Below are 26,722 nucleotides of genomic sequence, written 5' to 3' on the forward strand. Positions count from 1 at the left end.
TGTATCTCTAATCTACTGTCACAGTGTTTGTACCTATTTTACCTTCAATGATATATAACATGAGACACAGTCTGATGTTTTCTTTCACCTACCAAACTCAGGGAAATATATTTCAGTAAAATGGAGTGCAGTGGTGAGGGTTATGTGCACAACCTCTGGGTCTCACTCTATTTATCTTGATATTGGGCAGATAAAGATACGCTTTTCATAGGGTCTGCTTATGCCCAATGTCCAGTGACATTGAATCCAAGAAAATATTTGGTGTAAAAACCAACAATATTGTATTGTATCTATCCTAATTGCTTTCCCTTACAAATCATATTTTTAAACTTTATTTATTTTTTTCCCCTGAGCCCTTCAGGACTAATTGTTCTGCTTTTAGAGGTGTTAATAGCATTTTAAAAAATGAGGTTTGACATGCAATAACTCCTGAAGCATATTTTTATTTCAGCTAAGCATGGCTTAAAATATAAAGATCAATATGGATAAGTCATGTTTGCACCCGTGCCATCTTTGCCAATTCTTTTAATGAGAAATTTGTTAACACTGGATAAATTATCTTCTCTATGGCACTTAGGAGAACTCATCCACTGTGTAACAGGGGGTTAAAAAGAATACATTGCCTTTGGTGGCCCTGCAAGACAAGCTATAAGCACCTGCCTCATAACCAGATGGTAATGGGATTTGAACCTTGCGTGGTCAGTCACTCCAACTTGTTTCTCACTCTTGGGAACACACTTTGTTTCTTGACAACTGCTGCCTGTGAAGCTATTATCTAAAGTGAATGAGGCCCATGGCAACTAGCTGTGCTCAGTTCTCTGGGCCTCGCAGTCCACTTGCCCTGTACTTTTAAGTGCCAAGTCAGAAAGGACACTAAAGTAGAATGTTCCCGCTATGCTAGGCAAGTTTGTCTTTGCTCCCGATTGCTACTGCCACTGTCCATTCAGTTTCACCCTCCCTACCAAACCACGCTAGATTTTGCAATGGCTGCCGACTGCAGCCAACACTGACCTCCTGCTTAACCTCCGCCTCATTGTAACTGGCGAGGCTCTGAAGCTCTGTTATTTCCGTGTGCCCCTCGTAATTTTGGAAAAACTTAGTAAAATCACAGTTAATTTCCTGTTTAACAGGCTTAATTACCTTCCCACCACATTCCAGCGCAATGTCCTCCTGCCAGGCTGGCTGCCTTTGGTAATATCCGGTTGTGAGGTAAAACCATCCGACTTCCCTCCCGACAGTTTTCAAGCCATTTTACCACCCCTCGCACCTCCCATGGGCTGCGAAAATTCAGCCTTTAGTATCTTTATCCATGTTGGTAAATCAAGTCATCATACAATAAATAATCTTTGACTGAAGAAAATAGTGAGAAGGGACTATAATAAGAACCTCAACTTTTCTGAGGCTTTGGTTTGTTTCCTAATGTGCTGGTAACACCAGTATCCTTTAAGATAGGAACCAGAATAAACACGCAAATGGCTTCATTAAGTTCCAGTTTCGTTGCTACAAGGCTGAAAGCATAGGGAATTAAAGGCTTGAATTTTACCGGCCTGTGAGTGGCAGGAAAGGAGGTAGGGGGGTAAAATAGTGGGGAGCCACGTCAGAACAGCTCCCCGATGCAGTCCCGTCACTAGGGAAGTCCCCAGCAGCGCACAGGAGGCGGATCAGTGTGGATCGGCTGCCCACTCCACAGAGGCATAATTAATGTCTTGCCTTCACATTGAGGATACCCTCCATCGTGTTGTGTGGCACTACTACCGTGCTAAATGGGATTGATTTTGAACACATCTAGCAATGCAAAACTGGGTATCCATGTGGCGCTGTGGGCCATCGGCAGCAGCAGAATTGTACTGAACCACAATTTGTAACCTCGTGGCCCGGCATATCCCTGTCCCACTGGCAGGACACACCCAGCAGAGGTGGTGGCACAGTGGTATACAGTAGGGAGGGAGTTGCCCTGGGAGTCCTCAACATCAACTCCGGACCCCATGAAGTCTCATGGCACCAGGTCAAACATGGGCAAGGTAACCTCCTACTGATTACCACCGACCGCCCTCCCTCAGCTGATGAATCAGTACTCCTCCATGTTGAACACCACTTGAAGGAAGCACTGAGGGTGGCAAGGGCACAAAATGTACTCTGGGTGGGGGACTTCAATGTCCATCACCAAGACTGACCGAGCTGGCCGAGTACTAATGGACATATCTGCTAGACTGGGTCTGCTGCAGTTGGTGGGGGAACCAACACGAGGGAAAAACATACTTGACCTTGTCCTCACCAATCTGCCTGCCGCAGATGCTTCTGTCCATGACTGTATTGGTAGGAGTGACCACCACACAGTCCTTGTGGGGACGAAGTCCCGCCTTCACATTGAGGACACCGTCCATCGTGTTGTGTGGCACTATCACCGTGCGAAATGGGATAGATTTCGAACAGATCTAGCAATGCAAAACTGGGCATCCATGAGGCGCTGTGGGCCATCAGCAGCAGCAGAATTGTACTCAACCACAATCTGTAACCTCATGGCCGGGCATATCCCCCACTCTACCATTACTATCAAGCCAGGAGACCAACCCTGGTTCAATGAAGAGTGCAGGAGGGCATGCCAGGAGCAGCACCAGGCATACCTCAAAATGAGGTGTCAACCTGGTGAAGCTACTACCAGGACTACTTGCATGCCAAACTGCATAAGCAGCATGCAATAGACAGAGCTAAGTGATTCGATAACCAAAGGATCAGATCTAAGCTCTGCAGTCCTGCCACATCCAGTCGTGAATGGTGGTGGACAATTAAACAACAAACTGGAGGAGGTGGCTCCACAAACATCCCCATCCTCAATGATGGGGGAGCCCAGCACATCAGTGCGAAAGATAAGGCTGAAGCATTTGCAACAATCTTCAGCCAGCAGTGCCGAGTTGATGATCCATCTCGTTCTCCACCTGGAGTCCCCAGCATCACAGATGTCAGACTTCAGCCAATTCGATTCACTCCACGTGATATCAAGAAACGACTGAAGGCACTGTATACTACAAAGGCTATGGGTCCTGACAATATTCCGGCAATAGTAATGAAGACCTGTGCTCCAGAACTTGCCGCACCCCGAGCCAAGCTGTTCCAGAATAGCTACCACACTGGCGTCTACCCTGCAATGTGGAAAATTGCCCAGGTATGTCCTGTACACAAAAAGCAGGACAAGTCCAACCTGGCCAATTACCGCCCCATCAGTCTACACTCAATCATCAGTAAAGTGATGGAAGTTGTCATCAACAGTGCCATCAAGCAGCACTTGCTTAGCAATAACCTGCTCAGTGATGTTCAGTTTGGGTTCCGCCAGGGCCACTCAGCTCCTGACCTCAGTACAGCCTTGGTTCAAACATGGACAAAAAAGCTGAACTCAAGAGATGAGGTGAGACTGACTGCACTCGACATCAAGGCAGCATTTCACTGAGTATAGCATCAAGGAGCCCTAGCAAAACTGGAGTCAATGGGAATCAGGGGGAAAACTCTCCGCTGGTTGGAGTCATACCTAGCGCAATGGAAGATGGCTTTGGTTGTTGGAGGTCAAACATCTGAGCTCCAGGACATCACTGCAGGAGTTCCTCAGGGCAGTGTCCTGGGCCCAATCATCTTCAGCTGCTTCATCAATGACCTTCCTTCTATCATAAGGTCAGAAGTAGGGCTGTTCACTGATGATTGCACAATGTTCAGCACCATTCGCGACTCCTCAAATACTGAGGCAGTCCGTGTAGAAATGCAGCAAGACCTGGACAATATCCAGGCTTGGGCTGATAAGTGGCAAGTAACATTTGCGCCACACAAGTGCCAGGCAATGACCATCTCCAACAAGAGAGAATCTAACCATCTCCCCTTGACATTCAATGGCATTACCATCGCTAAATCCCCCACTATCAACATCCTGGGGGTTACCATTGACCAGAAACTGAACTGGAGTATCCATATAAATACCATGGCTACAAGAGCAGGTCAGAGGCTAGGAATCCTGCGCCGAGTAACTCACCTCCTGACTCCCTAAAGCCTGTCCACCATTTGCAAGGCACAAGTCAGGAGTGTGATGGAATACTCTCCACTTGCCTGGATGGGTGCAGTTCCAACAACACTCAAGAAGCTCGACACCGTCCAGGACAAAGCAGCCCACTTGAATGGCACACCATGCACAGCATTCACTCCCTCCATCACCAATGCACAATGGCAACAGTGTGTCCCAATCTACAAGATGCACTGCAGCAAAGCACCAAGGATCCTTAGACAGCACCTTCCAAACCCGCGACCTCTACCACCTCGAAGGAAAAGAGCAGCAGATGCATGGGAACATCACCACCTGCAAGTTCCCGTCCAAGTCACACACCATCCTGACTTGGAACTATATCGCCGTTCCTTCACTGTCGCTGGGTCAAAATCCTTGAACTGTCTTGCTAACAGCACTGTGGGTGTACCTACCTTACATGGACTGCAGCGGTTCAAGAAGGCAGCTCATCACCACCTTCTCAAGGGCAATTAGGGATGGGCAGTAAATGCTGGCAAAAGCCAGTGATGCCCACATCCCATGAATGAATAAAAAAAAAAAATCCCTCACTCTACCATTACCATCAAGCCAGGAGATCAACCCTGCATCAAAGAAGAGTGCGGAAGGACATGCCAGGAGCAGCACCAGGTATATCTCAAAATGAGGTGCCAACCTGGTGAAGCTACAACACAGGACTACTTGCGTGCCTAACTGCGTAAGCAGCATGCGATAGAAAGAGCTAAGCGATGCCATAACCAACGGATCAGATCTAAGCTCTGCAGTCCTGCCATATCCAGTCATGAATGGTGGTGGACAATTAAACAACTAACTGGAGGAGGTGGCTCCATAAATATCCCCGTCCTCAATGATTGGGGGAGCCCAGCACATCAGTGTGAAAGATAAGGCTGAAGCAATTGCAACAATCTTCAGCCAGAAGTGCCGAGTTGATGATCCATCTCGGCCTCCTCCTGAAGTCCCAGCATCACAGATGCCAGACTTCAGCCAATTGGATTCACTCCGCGTGATATCAAGAAACAACTGAAGGCACTGGATACTGTAAAAGCTATGGGCCCTGACAATATTCCGGCAATAGTACTGAAGACCTGTGCTCCAGAACTTGACGCGCCCCTAGCCAAGCTGTTCCAGTACAGCTACAACATTGGCATCTATCCGGCAATGTGGAAAATTGCCCAGTTATTTCCTGCACACAAAAAGCAGGAAAAGTCCAACATGGCCAATTACTACCCCATCAGTCTACTCTCAATCATCAGTAAAGTGATGGAAGGTGTCATCAACAGTGCCATCAAGCAGCACTTGCTTTGCAGTAATCTGCTCACTGACGCTCAGTTTGGGTTCCGCCAGGGCCACTCAGCTCCTGACCTCATTACAGCCTTGGTTTAAACATGGACAATAGAGCTGAACTCAAGAATTGAGGTGAGAGTGACTGCCTTTGACACCAAGGCAGCATTTGACTGAGTATAGCATCCAGGAGCCCTAGCAAAACTGGAGTCAATGGGAATCAGGAGGAAAACTCTCCACTGGTTGGAGTCATACCTAGTGCAAAGGAAGATGGTTGTGGTTGTTGGAGGTCAATCATCTCAGCTCCAGGATATCTGTTCCTCAGGGTAGTGTCCTAGGCCCAACCATCTTCAGGTGCTTCATCAATAACCTTCCTTCAATCATAAGGTCAGAAGTGGGGATGTTCGCTGATGGTTGCAGAATGTTCAGCTCCATTCGCAATTCCTCAGATACTGAAGCAGTCCGTGCAGCAATTCAGCAAGACCTGGACAATATCCAGGCTTGGGCTGATAAGTGGCAAGTAACATTCACGCCACACAAGTGTCAGGCAATGACCATCTCCGGCAAGACAGAATCTAACCATCTGCCCTTGACATTCAATGGCATTACCATTGCTGAGTCCCCCACTATCAATATCCTAGGGGCTACCATTGACCAGAAACTGAAGTGGGTAGCCATATAAATACCGTGGCTACAAGAGCAGGTCAGAGGCTAGGAATCCTGCGGCGCGTTACTCACCTCCTGACTCCCCAAAGCCTGTCCACCATCTACAAGGAACAAGTCAGGAGTGTGATGGAATTCTCTCCACTTGCCTGGATGGATGCAGCTCCAACAACACTCAAGAAGCTCGACACCATCCAAGACAAAGCAGCCCGCTTGATTGGCACCCCATCCACAAACGTTCACTCCCTCCACCACTGACGCACAGTGGCAGCAGTGTGTACCATCTACAAGATGCACTGCAGCAACGTACCAAGGCTCCTTAGACAGCACCTTCCAAACCTGTGACCTCTGCCAACTAGAAGGACAAGGGCATCAAATGCATGGGAACACCACCACCTGCAAGTTCCCCTCCAAGTCACACACCATTGACTTGGAACTACATCACCGTTCCTTCACTGTTGCTGGGTCAAAATCCTGGAACTCCCTTCTTAACAGCACTGTGGGTGTACCTACCTCACATGGACTGCAGCGGTTCAAGAAGGCAGCTCACCACCACCTTATCAAAGGCAATTAGGAATGGGCAATAAATGCTGGCCTAGCCAGCGAAGCCCACATCCCATGAAAGAATAAAAAAAATTAAGACGCCTGTTAGGGGCCATTAAGCGCGGCCAGGGTGGCGGAGCGGCCCCTGTCGTATGGGGACGCTGCTAGTTTCATGGAGGTGACCTGCTTACGGCAGCCAGTGCTGGGGGGGTGGCTATTGGAGCCAGAGGCTCCATGGGCCAAAGAAGGAGCCGGGGGCAGGAAAGGCAGTCCCCGCTGCCTCAACGATTCCCCGGGAGGGTCTTCCTCTCTGAACCTTCGGGCCTTTTGCCCTCGGCCATTATGAATTTATTATTGCTACTTACCTGTCCAAGGGCGAGGTGTCCTCAAGGTCTCCAGCCTGCCTCAGGAGTGTCCAATTTTCACTGTGGGGCTGCTGAAGCTTCAGAACTGCCAGCCCTCTCATTGGGCCGGCAGCACCAGGAGCCCTCCCACTGTCCTTAATTTGTCAGCAGGTCTGGAGGTGGCCAATTAGAAGACCATCTCCAGGAAAATAGCCAAGCCGGTTCCGCTGCCAACGAGTCCAGGCTCGGGACCCCGTTTGGTCCCGACTTTGGGGTCCCAAAGCCCGCAGTAAAATTCACTCCAAAACTTAGAATATAAATTCCTGCAGGTACATGTTTTCTGGCAATTTAAAATTTCAGTCGGATTTTGGGGGGGCGCAATGAGGAAAGTAATTGCCCCCTTCTTCCCTTGGTTTCTGCTGGGGGGATGTTTAAATCAACCCCCACAGGTCTAAATGACACCCATTTGTAATAATCATTTCAATTGACTTGCTCCCATATGCTCTAATATAGCAAGATTGTATTGTGTTATCTTAACATGCTATCTGACCTTATTCATCTAGCAAATTTGTTGTGCTATGTTTTATGTTCAGTCCAATATATCACTTGGAGGAATTACTTTTTTCCATAAAGATGTCTTTGTCAAGCAGCCAAGATGGTGTGATCTTACTACTGAATTACATTTGGGCGATTAGAGATGGATTTGCAGCAGCCCTACCCTACACTATACAGGAAATCTGGAACAATTGGCCAAAAGCAAATCTTAAAACTGTTGTTATGTGTTATCTCTAAATCTATTATGATATTAGGACATTACTTAACTAATAACAACCCAGTATAGACCAGCTATCCATAAATGTTTAGAAAAGGGGTTCTGAGAATAGAGGAAGCGGAAACACAGAGGAATTTTCCATTTCCTTTTCCTTTCTATATGTAGTGATGATTGAATTGTTTGATAATTACATATGTTTCATTAACTAATTAACAGAGAAACATATGGTATCACTGGTTTAATCAGAACTGTAGTTTCCTTTCTCTGGTGGTCTCTCCCCTCGGGCTACAGCACATTCTATTAATGTTTCATCCTTCAAAGGATCTGAAGCTGGCTGTTTTCCACTTGAAAATGTATAGCAGTATTCTATTTGTGTCCCATTTGTTTACTACAAAGTTGTACTAACCTAGGCTGTATTATCTGCTTTTACTTAGAGCAGATGTGTATATTACATTTATCAAAGGAGGATTAAGCTCAATTTAGACAGCTGCAAGTAATCCATTCCACTTCATTGTTACATTTTCTCAAGGTTCCTTTTTAATTGCATGCAGTGTTAATTAATTTCTCTTTCAAGATTAAATTTTAAAGAGCATCCGTTTCATTCGGGTTACCAGTTTTATGGATTGTTATAGTTCACAATTTGCTTTAAGTAATGAAATTACATTCTTGGATACAAAATACAAAATATTAGGTTAAAAAGTATAGAATACAATTATTAATTATGCAAACAGTTGTGATCCATTGAGATCCTTGGTGTCTATGATAAACTTAGGGCCCTAATTACCATTTTGGGAGACAGTGATATTATGCACACCAGTTTTACCTAGTATTATGTAAGATGAGGACCAAAGACAGTAAATGTACAATTATGTATGTGGGGCCAGGGGAAGTAGAAGTTCTCCTACAAAGGAATACAAAGAATTTTACAGCGCAGAAACATGCCATTCGGCACAACAGATCTATGTCGGTGTTTAACCGCCTCACGGGCCTCCTCTCAGCTTACTTCATCTCACTCTATCAAGGTATTCTTCTATTCCTTTCTCCCTCATGTACTTATCTAACTTTCCCAGAAAAGCATCTATGCTATTTGTCTCAACCAATTCATGTGGTAGCATGTTCTACATTTTCATTATTCTCTGAGTAAAAAAGTTTCTGAGTGTCTTTGATCATCATATATTTATAGCCCCTAGTTTTGGACTCCACAAGTGGAAACATCAGGCTGAATTTTACCAGCCCTTTGGGGAAGGGCTGGGAGGTGGGAGGGGTGGTAAAATAGCGTCAGAAGGCGTCAGAGGGAAGCCCGACATGTTCCCGCACCACGAGATATCACCAAAGGTGGGAATGACAGATGCTTGGTTGCCTTCCTACTGGAAGTGGTTGGCCAATTAAGATAATTTATTGGCCTATTGATAGCCATTTTATGACCACGTTGGCATTTTACCGGCATCAGAATGCACCCCCCTCCCGCCACCCCCCCCCCAACCCCACCCCCACCCTCCAATTCATGGTAATTGCACCAGCTTTATTGAAGCAGCCTCCCAGCAGCTTCCCGTGGGGGAGGGGGGCCTTCCTTTCTCGAGGCTCCATGGCCCACGGAGAGGCCCACTGGCAGCTCACATGCTAGTAATGAAACACCATGGATAAATAAAAAGATCATATAATTATAGACAGAATCTATGAATAAAAAGATACGGGTAAAATTAAAATGGAGGGAAAAATCATACACTAAATGCATAGACAACAAAAAAGATGATGAGGCAAAATGAAGGGGTTAACAAATAAGGGATAAAACAATTAGGAAGGCAAAGAGGGTTCACTGCTCCAGTTTCCGGGGCCTGCCTCCCTGGCCCTGGCACATAACTACTTTTTCTGCTGGCCCTCTCCTTCTCTTTGCAACCTCAGCAGCGACCACTTCTTAATTGGCAGCTGCTGGTAAAATCGCCACCGCGGTCCTGCCGTTTGCCGCATGGATTGAGAGCCGCATTTGGTCCCAGTGGCAAGACCCATGGCATGCCAGTAAAATTCTGACCATCTACTCTACTTCTACCCTATTGAACCCCTTCATAACTTTAAAAACTTTTATCAGGTCATGTCCATCTTCTCTCTCCTAGAGAAAAGAGCCACAGCCTGTTCGATCTTTCCTGATAGTTGTACCCTCTCAGATTTGGTATTATCCTTGTAAATCTTTTTTTGCACCTTCTCCAGTGCTTCTATATCATTTTTGTAATATGGAGATCAGAACTGCGCAAATACTTTTAAGTGCAGTCTAATCAAGTTTCTATATAGGTTTCACACCTGTTTCTCTGGAAATGAACTCCAGTGCTTTGTTTGTACTTTTTATGGATTAGTTGACCTATGATTTTACTTTTAATAATTTGCGAATCTGTACCCCTAGACCCCTTTGGGTTTTGCCTAGTTTATGAATTATTTCCCTCTTACATGTCTTAAATGTCTTGACATTCTTTTCTGCAATATCATGTCCACCTTGTTAGCTTCCGTGGAGAAAACTGAGGCAAAGTAACTCAATATTGCTGCCAGTTCACTAAGAGTTTGGGCTGGATTTTACAGACCCCCAGACGTAAGGGTTGTGGCGGGAGGGGGCTGGAAAATGCCTCCAGGAGAGAGCTGCCACGGGCCTTGATGCTGGGAGGGTCTGCTCCAATATTGCCACCGGCAGTGACGCCTCGTGGTGGCCCCTCCACCGCTCAGTGATGGGACGAGAATTTAGATAAGCACATTTATTTAAATACCTGCATTAATGAACATCTCGCTCCCAATGTCCGTGCTGCACCAATATTAGTGCCGGTGGCTGGCACTCCCACGCCTTCGGATCTCTGTTCGGAGATCTGAGGCGTAACACTGGTGGGATGGGGGGAGCAGGTACGTTTCTCTGTGGGGGGGTGGAGGGAGCGGAGTCAACCTATTCTGATTGGTCTAGGGGATGGTGGGAAGGGGTTGAAGGTAAAAGTTTATAAACTTTGGGGGGGAGGGGGAAGGTCAGGTATACGAGGTAAGTATTTTGGGTGTGGAGAAAGCAAGGGATGAACTGTATGGTTATTGGGGAGGGGGTGGTGGGAGAGGGGCTAGAAACATTAATTTAACATTGCTAGATCTTTAAATATCTAAACTAAGTTGAAGGGCTTGGAGCCTTTAAAAATGGCGTTGGTGCCTGTGCAGTGGCGCCGGATGCCGTTGCTGGGGATGGATCGCCCGTTCCCTCCACATCATCGGGAGGGGTGGGGGGGGTGGGGTGGTGCGGTCCACCCCCGCAATTTAAATGAGCCGTTGTGTTTAATATTGCGGCGGTGAGCTTTTAAAATCCAGCCCCTTCTCTTATGAATTTGTTCGTGGCCCTACTCCTATCTGAGTGTTTCCTTCATTATTTGTGTCTACAGAATACTTTACAATTTTTATATGCGTTGATAATTTCATTTTGTAATTCCTCTTTGCCTTCCTAATTGTTTTAGCACTTTTTCCTTGATCCCTTTATGTTGCATTTTGTCATCTTTTCCTTTATTGTCTATGCACCAGGTATATGCTTTTTTCTTTCGTTTCAGTTTTACCCTTATCTTTTTATTTCTCCATGGCGTTTCATTACTAGTGAGTGTGTTCTTGTTTTTCAGTTGAATATATTTCTCCTGAACTCCAGTTGATCAATTTTTAAAAATATTTTCCACTACTGTTTGCAAAAGACATTTGATAAAGTATCACATAACAGATTTATTTGGAAAATAGAAGCACATAGTATTAAAGGGACGGTGGTAACTTGGGTACGTGATTGGCTAAGTCGGCAGAGATAACAGACGTTTTTCTGACTGGAGAAATGTATGCAGTGGGATTCCCCCAGGGGTCGGTGTTAGGACTATTGCTGTACTTGTTATATGTAAATGGTCTGGATAGGTATAGGGAGTACAATTTTGAAGTTTGTGGATGATACAAAACTTGGCAACATAGTAAATAGTGTACAGAATAATAGTACACTTCAGGAGGGCATAGACTGGTGAAATGGGTAGATATATGGCAGATGCAACCTAATGTGGATAAAGGTAAAGTGATGCACTTTGGGAGAAACAACATGGAGAGGCAGTATAATTTAAATGGTACTATTTTGAGCAGAGTGCAAGAGCAGAGGGACCTAGAGGTGCATATTCAGAAAACTTTGAAGATGGCAGGGCAAGTTGATGAGGTGGTTAAGAAAGAATATGGAACACTTGATTTTGTAAATAGGACATTGTCAAAAATTCATTGGCTCAAAAACAAGGAAGTCATTCTCAGTCTTTTAAATTATTGGTTAGGTCTCAGCTGGAGCTTTGTGTACAACGCAGGGCACCACATTTAAGGAAGGATGTCAAGGCATTGGAAAAGGTACAGAGGAGGTTTACCAGGATGACACCAGGGATGAGGGAGTTCAGTTATTTGGGGAGATTGGAGAAGTTGGGATTGTTTGCCTTAGAACAGAGAAATTTAAGGAGAGACATAATAGAGATATTCAAAATAATAAGGGATTGTGATAGAGAAAGTAGGGAGAAACTGTTTCCTCTGGCAGGTGGGTTGATAACCAGAAGTCATAAATTTAAAATAATTGACAAAAGAATTAGAGGGGAAATAAGAATTTTTTCGCATAGAGGGTTGTTAAGATCTGGATTGCACTACAGGAAAGGGTGGTGGAATCAGATTCCTTAGTGTTGGCCAGGGGCTGCAGGAAGTACTGAATCTGTTACAAACTGTTGCATAGCTTGTGAACTGAAGTAACCTGAGCTCAGACACTGGTCTGTGCTGGTAAAAACCAGTTTGAATTAATTAATTTATGTGAAAGACAAGGGAGAGATCACAGGAATAGAGCCTTATTTGGACACGGAGTGATACCGGGGTCTTTGGGCCTGGGCCAATAAGGAGAATATACGAACGAGCAGGCTTAAACCCACAGGAAAGAGACAGCACAGCTTGAAGAGATAAGAAAGAGAATAAGTATGGAGAATCTCGGGCATAGAGCCAGCGAGAAACTCCAGAGACCAACCATCGCGGAAGTGGAAGACCCTATGTCAGCAACGCGGCGACGACGTAAAAGAGAGAGAGAACGGAACGCCTGGCCAGCGTCAGCTCTCCCCTTTTTCGGGTATTATCCTTTGTTTTCTGTGACTAGGTCAGGGAAGGTCAGAGGAACCTAGTGGGTGTGCGTATCGATTCTAGCTAGCTTTGTCATTAACTGTATAACCCAGTTTGAGTTGCATGCTTTTGTCTAATCAAGTGTATAAGCCTTATTCTTACATTGTACAACAACGTGAATAAAGTAAATTGATAGTTAAAGAAAGGACTGAGTTTCCTCCTCTTTGTACTAAGCCATTAACTGTAGCCGGTGGATTAGGTGGAAGGTGGCTCTGCTGTAATCCCGATATCCCAAACACCCAGCCTGAGCCGGAATTAAGAGGATTTAATCCCACGTGACGGCCAGGATCAAGTGGGTGAAGGGAATAAAGGGGCCAAGGGGGAGTTGACTCCGCGCCACGGTTTACATTAAGAACATTCAAAAGGCAATTGGACATATAGTTGAAGAGGGCAAATTTGCAGGGTTATGGGGGAAAAGCTGGGATGTGGGGCTAAATTGAGCAACTCTTTCAAAGAACTAGTGCAGGCATGACAGGCTGAATGGCCTCCTTCTGTGCGAGAAGAATCTATGACTCTATTCCATAATTCAATACTGTTCTGGCTCGTTATTTGTCAATATTTTTTCCAGTTACCTTCCCTAGTTATGAACAATAACAGACACAAAAAAAACCTTCTGGTCCATCAAGCCTGTTCCACACAATTGGAATGCTTTGTGTATAACAATATGTATATTCTCCACCCCACCTGAAACCATGTGCTCTTCTGCGAGAGGTGAAAAATCAGATAATATCAGAGGCCAATTTGGGGGAAAAGAATCTGGTAAATTCCTCTCTGCCCTCACCAGCCCCATCATCCCCGATGATCGAAACTAGTCAAGGAAATTACTCTGGCTCCGATAGTTCTGTGCAGTATCTATCTTTTGGACAAAGTGATCTCCATCCTAACCTGTAACAGGTCCAACTCTCACTTGAAGAAATCCTTGAACTATTCTGATGAAGGGTCACTGACCTGAAATGTTAACTCTGCTTCTCTCTCCACAGATGCTGCCAGACCTGCTGAGTATTTCCAGCATTTCTTGTTTTTTTCTTTAATGCTATTTAAATTTCAGATTTCCAGCATCTGCAGTATTTTGCTTTTAATTATTATTATATTACCCCAAAATCTATGCTCCTCTAAAGTGAGGAGTCCTAGCTCTTTTAAGATACTTTGATCACTAAGTTGATTCAAATTGGGAATTAATCTAGCAGCCCTTCCTTTCCAAAGCCTCAAAATCACCCACCATATGAGGAGACCAAAACTGGAAACAATTTTCTAATGTGACCAAAGTCTTGTACAAGGACAAAATAGTGTGCTTTGTCTTATAGTCAATTCTCCAATAAATGCAGCTCAAGCCCTATTCACTCTAGTATTGCTTCATGGTACTGTTCACAAATTTGTAGAGATCTATACACTAGAACATCCAGATCGCTTTCTTTCTCAACCTGCTTTAATGCTTTTCCCTGAAGGGAGTATGCATGTTTGGCATTCACCCTGCCCACATGCATACTACTGCATTTTTCCAAGTTAAACATAATTTGCCAGTCACAAACTCAATTCCCCAACACACCAAGACCTGCCAGAAGCAGTCATGTATTATCGACAATCCTAACACACAAATCATAGTATCAACAGCTACCTTAAGATCATTAAGATAATATGAACATAGATGCATATATTGTTTTAGATAGAATTAAGAACCTGATAAAATATAGAGCATCCGGGCAGGATGTTATCTACCCACGGGTCCTCAGGGAGATTGGATACATGCTGTGCAGGTTCCTTGCCCACATCCTTAACAGCTCACTGCACTCAGCGATGGTTCCTGCAGACTGGAAGGAAGCTAATATAGTCCCCATCTTTGAAAAGGGAGACAAGACGAACCTAAGTAACTATATGCCCATGAGTTTGACATCAATACTCGTAAAGGTGCTTAAGAGAATCATTAGGGATGGAATATATAATTTCTTACATAGATGGGGTCATATTAGAGACACCCAACATGGCTTCAAAAAAGCTCATGTTTGAGAAGTTTGATTGTATTTTTTGAAGAAGTCACCCAAATGGTGGATGAGGGAAGCCTAGTAGATGCTGTCAACTTAGACTTCCAAAAATCTTTTGACAAGATACCCCATAAGAGGCTTCTTTACAAATGATTGAAGCCTCTGGTATTGGTGGTAATATACTGAGCAGGATTGAGAGCTGGCTGAACCCTACTGAACAACCCTCCCAGACAGAAGAGTTGCAACCTCCTCCCCCCCCCACTGAGATACAAGAGGTGCAATGGGTCTCGAAGAGAAATGCAGACTGGTTTCAATCTCATAATGAAGAGCTGGAACCTGTCACAGCCGCTAAGCGCATTGCACTATTGAACTACAAGAAAGCCCCCAGCGATTTAACATCCGCAGCACTTAAAGCAGCCAGAAGTACTGCACAAAGAACAGCTAGGCGTTGCGCAAACGACTACTGGCAACACCTATGCAGTCATATTCAGCTGGCCTCAGACACCGGAAACATCAGAGGAATGTTTGATGGCATGAAGAGAGCTCTTGGGCCAACCATCAAGAAGATCGCCCCCCTCAAATCTAAATCGGGGGACATAATCACTGACCAACGCAAACAGATGGACCGCTGGGTTGAGCACTACCTAGAACTGTACTCCAGGGAGAATGCTGTCACTGAGACTGCCCTCAATGCAGCCCAGCCTCTACCAGTCATGGATGAGCTGGACATACAGCCAACCAAATCGGAACTCAGTGATGCCATTGATTCTCTAGCCAGCGGAAAAGCCCCTGGGAAGGACAGCATTACCCCTGAAATAATCAAGAGTGCCAAGCCTGCTATACTCTCAGCACTACATGAACTGCTATGCCTGTGCTGGGACGAGGGAGCAGTACCCCAGGACATGCGCGATGCTTATATCATCACCCTCTATAAAAACAAAGGTGACCGCGGTGACTGCAACAACTACCGTGGAATCTCCCTGCTCAGCATAGTGGGGAAAGTCTTTGCTCGAGTCGCTCTGAACAGGCTCCAGAAGCTGGCCGAGCGCGTCTACCCTGAGGCACAGTGTGGCTTTCGTGCAGAGAGATCGACCATTGACATGCTGTTCTCCCTTCGTCAGATACAGGAGAAATGCCGTGAACAACAGATGCCCCTCTACATTGCTTTCATTGATCTCACCAAGCCTTTGACCTCGTCAGCAGACGTGGTCTCTTCAGACTACTAGAAAAGATCGGATGTCCACCAAAGCTACTAAGTATCATCACCTCATTCCATGACAATATGAAAGGCACAATTCAACATGGTGGCTCCTCATCAGAGCCCTTTCCTATCCTGAGTGGTGTGAAACAGGGCTGTGTTCTCGCACCCACACTTTTTGGGATTTTCTTCTCCCTGCTGCTTTCACATGCGTTCAAATCCTCTGAAGAAGGAATTTTCCTCCACACAAGATCAGGGGGCAGGTTGTTCAACCTTGCCCGTCTAAGAGCGAAGTCCAAAGTACGGAAAGTCCTCATCAGAGAACTCCTCTTTGCTGACGATGCTGCTTTAACATCTCACACTGACGAGTGCCTGCAGAGTCTCATCGACAGGTTTGCGGCTGCCTGCAATGAATTTGGCCTAACCATCAGCCTCAAGAAAATTAACATCATGGGGCAGGACGTCAGAAATGCTCCATCCATCAATATTGGCGACCACACTCTGCAAGTGGTTCAAGAGTTCACCTACCTAGGCTCAACTATCACCAGTAACCTGTCTCTAGATGCAGAAATCAACAAGCGCATGGGTAAGGCTTCCACTGCTATGTCCAGACTGGCCAAGAGAGTGTGGGAAAATGGCGCCCTGACACGGAACACAAAAGTCCGAGTGTATCAGGCCTGTGTCCTCAGTACCTTGCTCTACGGCAGCGAGGCCTGGACAACGTATGCCAGCCAAGAGCGACGTCTCAATTCATTCCATATTCGCTGCCTTCGGAGAATACTTGGCATCAGTTGGCAGGACTATATCTCCAACACAGAAGTCCTTGAAGCGGCCAACACACCCAGCTTATACACACTACTGAGTCAGCGGCGCTTGAGATGGCTTGGCCATGTGAGCCGCATGGAAGATGGCAGGATCCCCAAAGACACATTGTACAGCGAGCTCGCCACTGGTATCAGACCCACCGGCCGTCCATGTCTCCGCTATAAAGACGTCTGCAAACGCGACATGAAATCGTGTGACATTGATCACAAGTCGTGGGAGTCAGTTGCCAGCATTCGCCAGAGCTGGCGGGCAGCCATAAAGACAGGGCTAAATTGTGGCGAGTCGAAGAGACTTAGTAGTTGGCAGGAAAAAAGACAGAGGCGCAAGGGGAGAGCCAACTGTGCAACAGCCCCGACAAACAAATTTCTCTGCAGCACCTGTGGAAGAGCCTGTCACTCCAGAATTGGCCTTTATAGCCACTCCAGGCACTGCTTCACAAACCACTGGCCACCTCCAGGCGCGTATCCATTGTCTCTCGAGATAAGGAGGCCCAAAAGAAAAAAAGAAAGAATGGGTCTCCACCCACAATTACACTCATGCCACCACCCCCTCCTCCATCCCCACTCCCACTACCACTGGAGCAGTACCTAGTTGTCTGCTGCCAACCCTCCTCAGCCACTTCCACGCAGACGTTTTCGGGACTGGAGTTCACACACCTCAACAGCGCGTATCTCCCTATCCTCCCCCGCAATAGCAAAAACTTGTATTTATTTAACGCCTTTAATGTAATAGAATGTTTCAGGGTGCTTCACAGAAGCATTATAAAACAAAACATGACACTGAGCCTCATAAGGAGATATTAGCTCAGATGACGAAAAGCTTAGTCAAAGAGTTGGATTTGAAGGAGTGTCTTTAAGGAGAAAAGCAATGTAGAGAGGCAGGGAGGTTTGGAGAGCAGATTCCAGAGCTTAGAGCCTAGGTACTGGAGGCACAGCCGCCAGTGTTGGAGCGATTAAAATCAAGAGGCTGGAAATAGAGGAGCACAGTTATCATGGAGGGTTGTAGGGCTGGAGGAAATTACAGGGATAAGGAGGGATCGGGCCATGGGGGAATTTGAAAACAAGGATGCGAGTTTTAAAGTTGATGCATTGCTTAACCAGGAGCCAGTATAGGTCAGAGAGCACAGGGATGATGGGTTAACGGGACTTGCTGCGAGTTAGGACATGGGCAGCAGAGTTTTGGATGAACTCAAGTTTTTGGTAGAAGGTTATGGTGGGAGCTTGGCTGTTAGAATAGTCAAGTCGGGATGTAACAAAGGCATGAATGAGGGTTTCAGCAGCAGAATAGATGAGGCGGGGCAGAGTTGGGCAATGTTACAGAGGTGGAAATAGGCAGTCTTAGCGATGGTGCAGATGTGTGGTTGAAAGCTCATCTCGGTGTCAAATATGACACTGAGGTTGCGAACAATCTGGTTCAGCCTCACAGTTGGCAGGGAGAGAGTGGCAAGGGACCAGAGTTTTTGGTGTGGACCAAAGACAATGGCTTCAGTCTTTCCAATATTTAATTGGAAGAAACTTCTGCTCATCTGATGCTGGATGCCGGACAAGCAGTCTGACAATTCAAAGATGGTGGCAGGGTCGAGACAGGTGGTGGTGAGGTAAAGTTGGGTGTTGGCAGTATACATGTGGAAACTGGTGTGTTTTTGGAAGATGTTGCCGAGGGGCAGTATGTAGATGAGAAATGGGAGGGGGGCAAGGATAGATACTTGTGGGACACCAGAGGTAACTGTACAGGAATAGGAAGAGAAGCCATTGATGGTGATTCTCTGGCTACGATTAGATAGATAAGCATGGAACCAGGTGAGTGCAGTCCCATCAAGATGGATGACGGTGGAGATGCTTTGAAAGGGGATAGTGCAATCAACTCTCTCAAAGGCTGCAGAAAGGTCGAGAAGGATGAGGAGAGATAGTTTTCCTTTTTCACCATCACATGGGATATCATTTATGATTTCGGTGAGAGTTGTTTTGGTGCTGTTACAGGGATGGAAACAGATTGGATGGATTCAAACGTAGAGTTGCAGGAAAGATGGGAACACATTTGGGAGGTGAAACACGTTCAAGGACTTTGGAGAAGAAGTTAGAGATGGGGTGTTAGTTTGCAACAATGTGGTGTCAAGGGTTGTTTTTTCTGAGGAGGGGGCAATGATGACAGATTTGAAGGAAAGCGGGACAGAGCCAGAGGAGAGAGAACCAGGAAGGGAGGTTGAGTGGTCAGCAGTTTAGTGGGAATAAGGTCAAGAGAATACAAGGTGGGTCTTATGGTTAAGATAACCTCAGAGAGGGCTTTTTAAAAATTCTTTCACAGGATGTGGGTGTCGCTGGCTAGACTAGCATTTATTGCCAATCCCTAATTGCCCTTAAGAAGCTGGTGGTGAGCTGCCTTCTTGAACCGCTGCAGTCCATGTGAGGTAGGTACACCCACAATGCTGTTAGGAAGATGGTTCCAGGATTTTGACCCAGCAACAGGGAAGGAATGATGATATATTTCCAAGACAGGATGGTGTGTGGCTTGGAGGAGAGCTTGCAGGTGGTGGTGTTCCCATTCTTCTACTACCTTTGTCCTTCTAGGTGGTAGAGGTTGCAGGTTTGGAAGGTGCTATCTGAGGAATCTTGGTGATGCTGCAGTGCATCTTGTAGATGGTACACACTGCTGTCACTGTGCGTTGGTGGTGGAGGGGTGAATGTTGAAAGTGGTGGATGGGGTGCCAATCAAGTGGGCTGCTTTGTCCTGGATGATGTCGAGCTTCTTGAATATTATTGGAGCTCCACTCATCCGGGCAAGTGGAGAGTGTTCCATCACATTCCTGACTTATGCCTTGTAGATGGTGGATAGGCTTTGGGGAGTCAGGAGGTGAGTTACTCGCCACAGAATTCCCAGCCTCTGACCTGTCCTTGTAGCTACAGTACTTACATGACCAGTCCAGTTCAGTTCCTGGTAACCCCCAGGATGTTAGTGGGGGATTCACTGACGGTAATGCCATTGAACATCAAGGGAAGGTGCTTAGATTCTCTCTTGTTTGAGATAGTCATTGCCAGGCACTTTTGTGGCATGAATGTAACTTGGCACTTATCAGCCCAAGCCTGAATGCTGTCCAGGTCTTGTTCAGTATCTGAGGAGTCGCGATTGGGGCTGAACATTGTGCAATCGTCAACGAACATTTCTGACCTTATGAAGGAGAGAAGGTCATTGATGAAGTAACTGAAGATGGTTGGGCCTAGGACACTGCCCTGAGGAACTCCTGCAGTGATGTCCTGGGACTAAGATGATTGACCTTCAACAACCACAACCATCTTCCTTTGTGCTATGTATGACTCCAACAAGTGGAGTGTTTTCCCTTGATTCCCCCTGAGTCCAGTTTTGCTAGGACTCCTTGATGCCACACTCTGTCAAATGCTGCCTTGATGTCAAGGGTAGTCGCTCTCACCTCACGTCTTGAGTGCAGCTCTATTGTCCATGTTTGGACAAAGGCTTTAATGAGGTCAGGGGCTGGGTGGCCCTGGCATAACCCAAACTGAGCATCAGTGAGCAGGTTATTGCTGTGCAAGTACTGCTTGATAGCACTGTCGATAACACCTTTCATCACTTTGCTGATGATTGAGAGTAGACTGATAGGCAATTGGCTGGGTTGGATTTGTCCTGCTTTTTGTGGACAGGACATACCGGGCAATTTTCCACATAGTCGGGTAGATGCCAGTGTTGTAGTTGTACTGGGACAGCTTGACCAGGGGCGTGGCCAGTTTTGAAGCATAAAGTCTTCAGGCACTATTGCTGGAAAGCTGTCGGGTTCCATAGCCTTTGCAGTATCCAGTGCCTTCAGCCATTTCTTGATATCACATGGAGTGAATGGAATTTTCTGAAGACTGGCATCTGTGATGCTGGGGGACATCAGGAGGAGGCCGAGATGGATCATCCACTCAGCACCTCTGGCTGATGTTGGTTGCAAATGCTTTAGCCTTGTCTTTTCCACTGATGTGCTGGGTTCCCCCAACGTTGAGGATGAGTATTGGTGGAATCTCCTCCTCCTGTTAGTTTTTAGTTGTCCACCACCATTCACGACTGGATGTGGTACGACTGCAGAGCTTAGCTCTGATCCGTTGATTGTGGGATCACTTTGCCCTGTCTATCGCATGCTGCTACCGGTGCTGGCATGCACGTAGTCCTGTATTTTAGCTTCACCGGGTTGACACCTCATTTTTAGGTATGCCTAATTCTGCTCCTGGCATGCCCTCTAATTGAACCAGTATTGATATCCCAGCTTGATGGCAATGGTAGAGTGAGGGATGTGCTGGGTCATAAGGTTACAGATTGTGATTGAATGCAATTCTGCTGCTTGAGGGGAGATAGAAGAGAAACTAGAGAAAGATGTACGTTCAGGGCTGGGGCAGGGTGGAGCCTTAGAGGATGTTTCGCTCATTGACAATATTGAAAATGCTGGTCCCTTTAATGAAACAGGACTCATTTCAGTGTTAATAGAGAGCAGGTGATGCTCATTATGGTTTTACCCAGCGGGGCAGTTACCCCTGGAAAGAGAGTTCGTCCAGAAGGAAAGAGTGGGAACTGATATTTGGACTGAACTATGAATTGACAATAAACCAGTTGTGGATCAGAGACTGTCATCGGCTTCCTCATTTTGGTGAATGGACATCTGCCTGTTTAACGCGTTAGGCTAGGGGAAGGAAGGGTAGTGGCAGAGGCAGTTGATTGAATGGTCTCAGTCTTGGTGACAAGCAAATCCATGAGCTCCTTGCACTTGATTTTGGAGGTGAGGCTGGAGGGAACAGGGGAGCAGAGTTAAAGAAGGTGTCTTGCAGTAGAGAAAGGAATTTGGGAGTTACCTTTGTAATCCAGGATGATTCTAGAATTGTGAGTAGTTTTTACGGATAAGAGTAGGACTTGTTGGTGCTTTATGTGGTCTAGCCAGATCTGGCGGTGAATGCCTATGCCACTTGTCCGCCATAAATGTTCAAGGCTGCATCCATTGGGGTAAAGGGAGTGGAGATGAGGGTCATACCGGCGGAATGGTCAGGGTAAGAGAAAGTAATGGTTTTACTGGGACGAGGGCATCGAAGGTGGAGGAGAGGGTGTGATTGAGCAGATTGGTAGCTGCAGAAGTGTTGTGGTGAATAGAGTACCAAAGGCTAGATAGTTGAGATTTTGAGAGTGCAGTTGTAAGTGATTGGGGGATCATTTAACTATCCAAGCAGTACCTCCCCTCTCTCCTTCATGAACGTCAATTTGGCGGCTGAAACCCAGCCTCCTCATCAAAGCGCATCTTGTTCTCCCCTCCCCAGCGCCACTTGTTGATTGTAAAGAACCTCCCTGTCCTCCTTTTTACTTCCTCCATCATCCTCCTCATTTCCCCCTTCATACTCTTCCTCCCTTTTCCTCTGCTGCTATTCTCTCCACTCTGTTTCTATCCTGTTTCCTGTATCTCCCCTTCTTTCCTTCTCCCCCTTCAAGAGGGCCAGTGACTATGTGCGCTACCGGACCGACCATAACAGTCAGGCAGAGATCGCTGGATTCCCCCAGCTGCATGGTGTCATCGACTGCATGCATGTGGCCATCAAGGCTCCCACTGAATAGCCAGCCACCTTCATCTAAAGGAAGGGCTTCCATTCGTAGAATTATAGAATGGTTACAGTACAGAAGGAGGCCATTCGGCCCGTTGTTTCTGTGCCGGCTCTTTGCAGGAGCAACTGACCTAGTCCCACTCCACGGCATTTTCCCCGTAGCTCTGCAATTTTTTTCTCTTCAGATAATTATCCAATTCTCTTTTGAAGACCTCTATGCAGTCTGCCTCCACCACCTCTCAGGCAGAGCATTCCGGATCTTAACCACTCGCTGCATAAAAAAGCTTTTCCTCAAGTCACCTCTGTTTTTTTAACCAATCACTTTAAATTGGTGTCCTCTGGTTCTAGATCCTTCGGCCAATGGGAACAGTTTCTCCCTCTCTACTCTATACGGACCCCTCAAGATGTTGAACACCTCTATCAAATCTCCTCTTAATTATCTCTTGTCCAAGGAGAACAGACCCAGCTTCTCCAACCTATCCATGTAACTGAAGTTCCTCATCCATGGAACCATTCTTGCGAATCATTTCTGCACCCTCTCTAATGCCTTTACATCCTTCCAAAAGTGTGGTGCCCAGAACTGGACACAATATTCCAGTTGAGGCCGAATAAGTGTTTTATACAGGTTTGTCATAACTTCCTTGTTCTTGTACTCTATTTATAAATTCCAAAATTCCATATGCTTTATTAACCGCTTTCTTAACTGTAGTATAAGGGCTAATGTTTGGGACAGTGTGAGTAACACTTCCCACTGTGATGATATCAGAGATCACTTTTGTAGAGACCCAAGAAGGAGAAGCAGCATCATGTCAACAGTGAGTTAGACCTGCTAAAGAGAAAGTGTAAATGGTTCCTGAAATGTAACAAATGAGTTATTGTTTAAAACCTAACAAAGGCTCGGTAATCTCTACAAGCTAGAGGAATCAAACTTATCTCCGAGTAACAACAAAATACAACGTTCTGGCAAAGGTGATCAACGGAAAAATGTGAAGAAAACTACTTAACTGCAAAAGTAGTGCCAGAAGACTACAGAACTCATGAAGACGCTGGGAAGAGTTCCAGAGCGGCTCCATGGGTGAAGGAAGGCACGGCGATGCGGGGAGTTGGCACATGAGGCATTCAGACTACACCACAAAGGTGTGATGATCTGTGAGGGAAATCCAGTGATCGCAGGCTTCGAGACGGAGAACCAAGTAACAGTTGGGGATCTGGTGAGCAACCCTTGGAAAGGGTACAAAACTGATTTTAAGGCACTCTAGATAGGCAGCATCACCAAAGCTGAATCCTTAGAAAGGGCGAATCTGTAGTCAGCAGCCATTACACAAAAGGATTGTGAGGCTGAAAAGCATGGGAAAACTCCTGAAAAGCATGAGAAATCTCCCGAAAAGCATGGGAAGACTTCCATTATAGGAAGGAAATTTTTAAAAAAGTAAAATACCTAAAAGCTTAGGAAAGCTATGGAGCCTCAATTTAAACTACTAGAGAGATTTGAAAACATGGAAGGAACAAATCAAATTCAAAATTGGTCCCTGTGGAGGAAAAGATTTCTGGAGATTCCAAATTGTTTCTCAATTAAACAGCAAGTCAGAAGAAGAACAAGTAAATACATTACTGTACTCCATAGGAGCAACAGCAGACAATGATATTGCTAGACAAGGCATTAATGAAACATCCAACAAATCTGATGAAGGTTTAAAAGCCTTCGACAGTATTTTAACATGGGGAGCATTAATATTTTAGAGAGGGCCAGATTTAACAAAGAGTCCAGAAACCAGGTGAATCGGTAGATGCTTTTATTAATGAGCTTTACAGGCTAGTTGAAGGATGCAGATATGGAGACCTAAAGTTAGAATTGAAAATTGTAATGGGTATTGCTGATGATTCCTTATCAGATTTATTGCAGTCTAAAGAAGACCTAACCCTAGAAAAAGCAATACAGCTGGTGAGACAAGCAGAGGTCCGTAAGCAGAATAGAGCTTTGCTAAGAGGTGAAGAAAAACCTTGGGTCAGGAGCCCTCCAATGACTGCACAGTTCTTGAAGCCCAGGACTGTAAAGGAAGCACCAGAAAAGAAGGTGCAAGACACTATTAAACTTTGCCAGTGCTGTGGCACCAAAAAGACCCACAGGCACGAACAGTATCCTGCAAATAAAGCAGAATTCTTTCAATCCAAGAAAGTTGGCCATTTTGGGAAGATGTGCTGAAGTAAAACCTCTACTTTGAAAAGTTCCAAAGCAAATGTCTTTACATATAGAGCCATTAATGAAGTGGAACAATCTCCCCTGGATGAGAAATCAGAAGACATCCTTGGTGAGATTAATGACCCTAATCATGCATTCTGAACTTCAGATATTTAGGTCAACGGACATTTCAGCAACTTTAAACTGAGCACTGGAGCTATCAGACAAAGAACCATGGTTATCAACGCATTGCCTACAACCAATAGATGCTCAGTTACATGGGTCAGGAGGTATTTAACTGAAAGTCAGGGGAAAGCTACAGGCAACACTCCAGTACAAGGGAAAGCAGATATTGGAAACACTGTATGTCTTATATAATCAAGAATTTTCTCTTTTAAGTAAAAGAGCTTGTACAGACCGTCATCTTATCAAAAAGGTGGAAGAAATTAAGCGGCAAGAATCTAGGAGTCACTTCCAAAAGACTTTCCAATATTATTTACTGGTCTAGAAGGACTTAAGATCAAATACACCATTACTTTGAGAAAAGATGGTAAACTGGTATGTCTTTTTACGCCTAGAAAGATGCCACATCCACTAATGAAGCAAATCCAACTTCAGCTAGAAGAGATGACCAAGATGGGTGTCATTTCTCCTGTCACCAAGCCAACAGAGTGGTGCTCGGGAATGGTTCCAGTTCCTAAACCGAACTGTACGTTTCGCATTTGTGTAGACTTAACTTAATAAGGCTGTCGCAAGAGAAATCCATCCGACGGCTTCAGTTTGGCGAAATTATCCAAAAGTATCATGTTCACAAAGCTGGACGCGAATAGTGGCTTTTGGCAAGTCCCACTGGACGAGAAATATAGATTACTGACAACCTTCATCACTCCATTTGGAAGGTTTTGTTTTAATTCTTTACCTTTCGGTATAACGTCTGCACCTAAAATATTCCAAAGAACTATGTCAAACATTCTATAAGGCCTTAAAGGAGTCATATGCCATATGAACGACGTCTTAGTCCATGGTGAATCTATCAAAGAACATGACCTGAGAGTTAGAGCGGTTCTGAATTCTACAAGAAGAAGGCCTGACACTTAATGAAAAGTGTGAATTCTTGAAAACGTCTATTCGTTTTCTGGGGCACATTTTTAGTAGCAAGGGCATTATGGCATACCCGCAAAAGGCGAGAGCCATAAGTGAATTCCCAATTCCTACTTCTGTCCAAGATCTTCAACGATTCCTTGGAATGGTCAATCGACTGGTAAAATTTCTACCCAATCTAGTGCAAGTTACTGAACCCTGAAAGCAACTCTTAAAGAATGCTCAAGCATGGTGTTGGAATGCATATTAGGAGCAAGCATTTCAAAGGATAATTTCTATGGGTGACTCCGCAGCTGCTGACCTCCCCTGCAATCTCCTTCCAGGCTTGCTTTGTCAGGCGAGGAGGGTCTGTTCTTGTCATCCTTTGAAAAGAGGACCTATTCCTTTTCCTTGCAGTCTGGAGGAGAATCTCCAGCGAGGCATCGCTAAACCATGGGGCCACCTGGTGTCTTGCATCCGACATGGTGCCAGGTCGCTCCCAGTCCACCTCAAAGGTTGTAAGGATGGTGGTGGGGGGGGGGTGGGGTGCGGTGCTGGTCCATGTGTTGCAACAGCACTGCAGCTTCACTGCTACACTGAAAGGCAACAATACAAGCAGGGTAATCGCGGACACAAAATTCAGCCCCATGTACATCATCACAGAAGATCAACTGGCTTTTTGCAAATGAATAGAAATATTGCAATTGAGTTTCATAATCTTTTCACAATTGAAATAAAATTGACTTCTCATCTGGGACAATATTTTCTCATTTTTACGTGTAATTTTAATGTTTTTTTTTGAAAAATATTGAATAACTCATGTTTTCTTTTAAATCAGGATTACCTGCTGCCATCTCCCTTTCCAGAGTAAATGGTTGTACGTGGGCACAGAGCGAGGAAATACGTATGTTGTAAATATTGAGTCTTTTGTCCTGTCGGGATACGTCATCATGTGGAATAAGGCAATAGAACTGTAAGTATTGTCCATGACCAAGAATACTCTTGTGGAAGCAAAGTCACAGCAGTTGATAATGTCCATTAACATGACATATCTAGAATCATCTAAATTTAAATGATCATATC

The 26,722-nt window shown here is 45.5% G+C and overlaps 1 protein-coding gene across 2 annotated transcripts in view; it reads left to right on the forward strand.

Annotated features, from left to right (window-relative positions):
* Positions 1–26,722, forward strand: part of stxbp5l (syntaxin binding protein 5L) — a 679,153-nt gene that overhangs the window by 273,235 nt on the left and 379,196 nt on the right. For both annotated transcript variants that reach the window (XM_068039933.1, XM_068039934.1), the window contains exon 6: positions 26,478–26,612. In XM_068039933.1, coding sequence (XP_067896034.1) covers positions 26,478–26,612 — 135 coding nt within the window. The remainder of the gene's footprint in view (positions 1–26,477; positions 26,613–26,722) is intronic.

Source organism: Heterodontus francisci, chromosome 10, assembly GCF_036365525.1.
Source record: "Heterodontus francisci isolate sHetFra1 chromosome 10, sHetFra1.hap1, whole genome shotgun sequence".
In the NCBI taxonomy this organism is placed as follows: Eukaryota; Metazoa; Chordata; class Chondrichthyes; order Heterodontiformes; family Heterodontidae; genus Heterodontus; species Heterodontus francisci.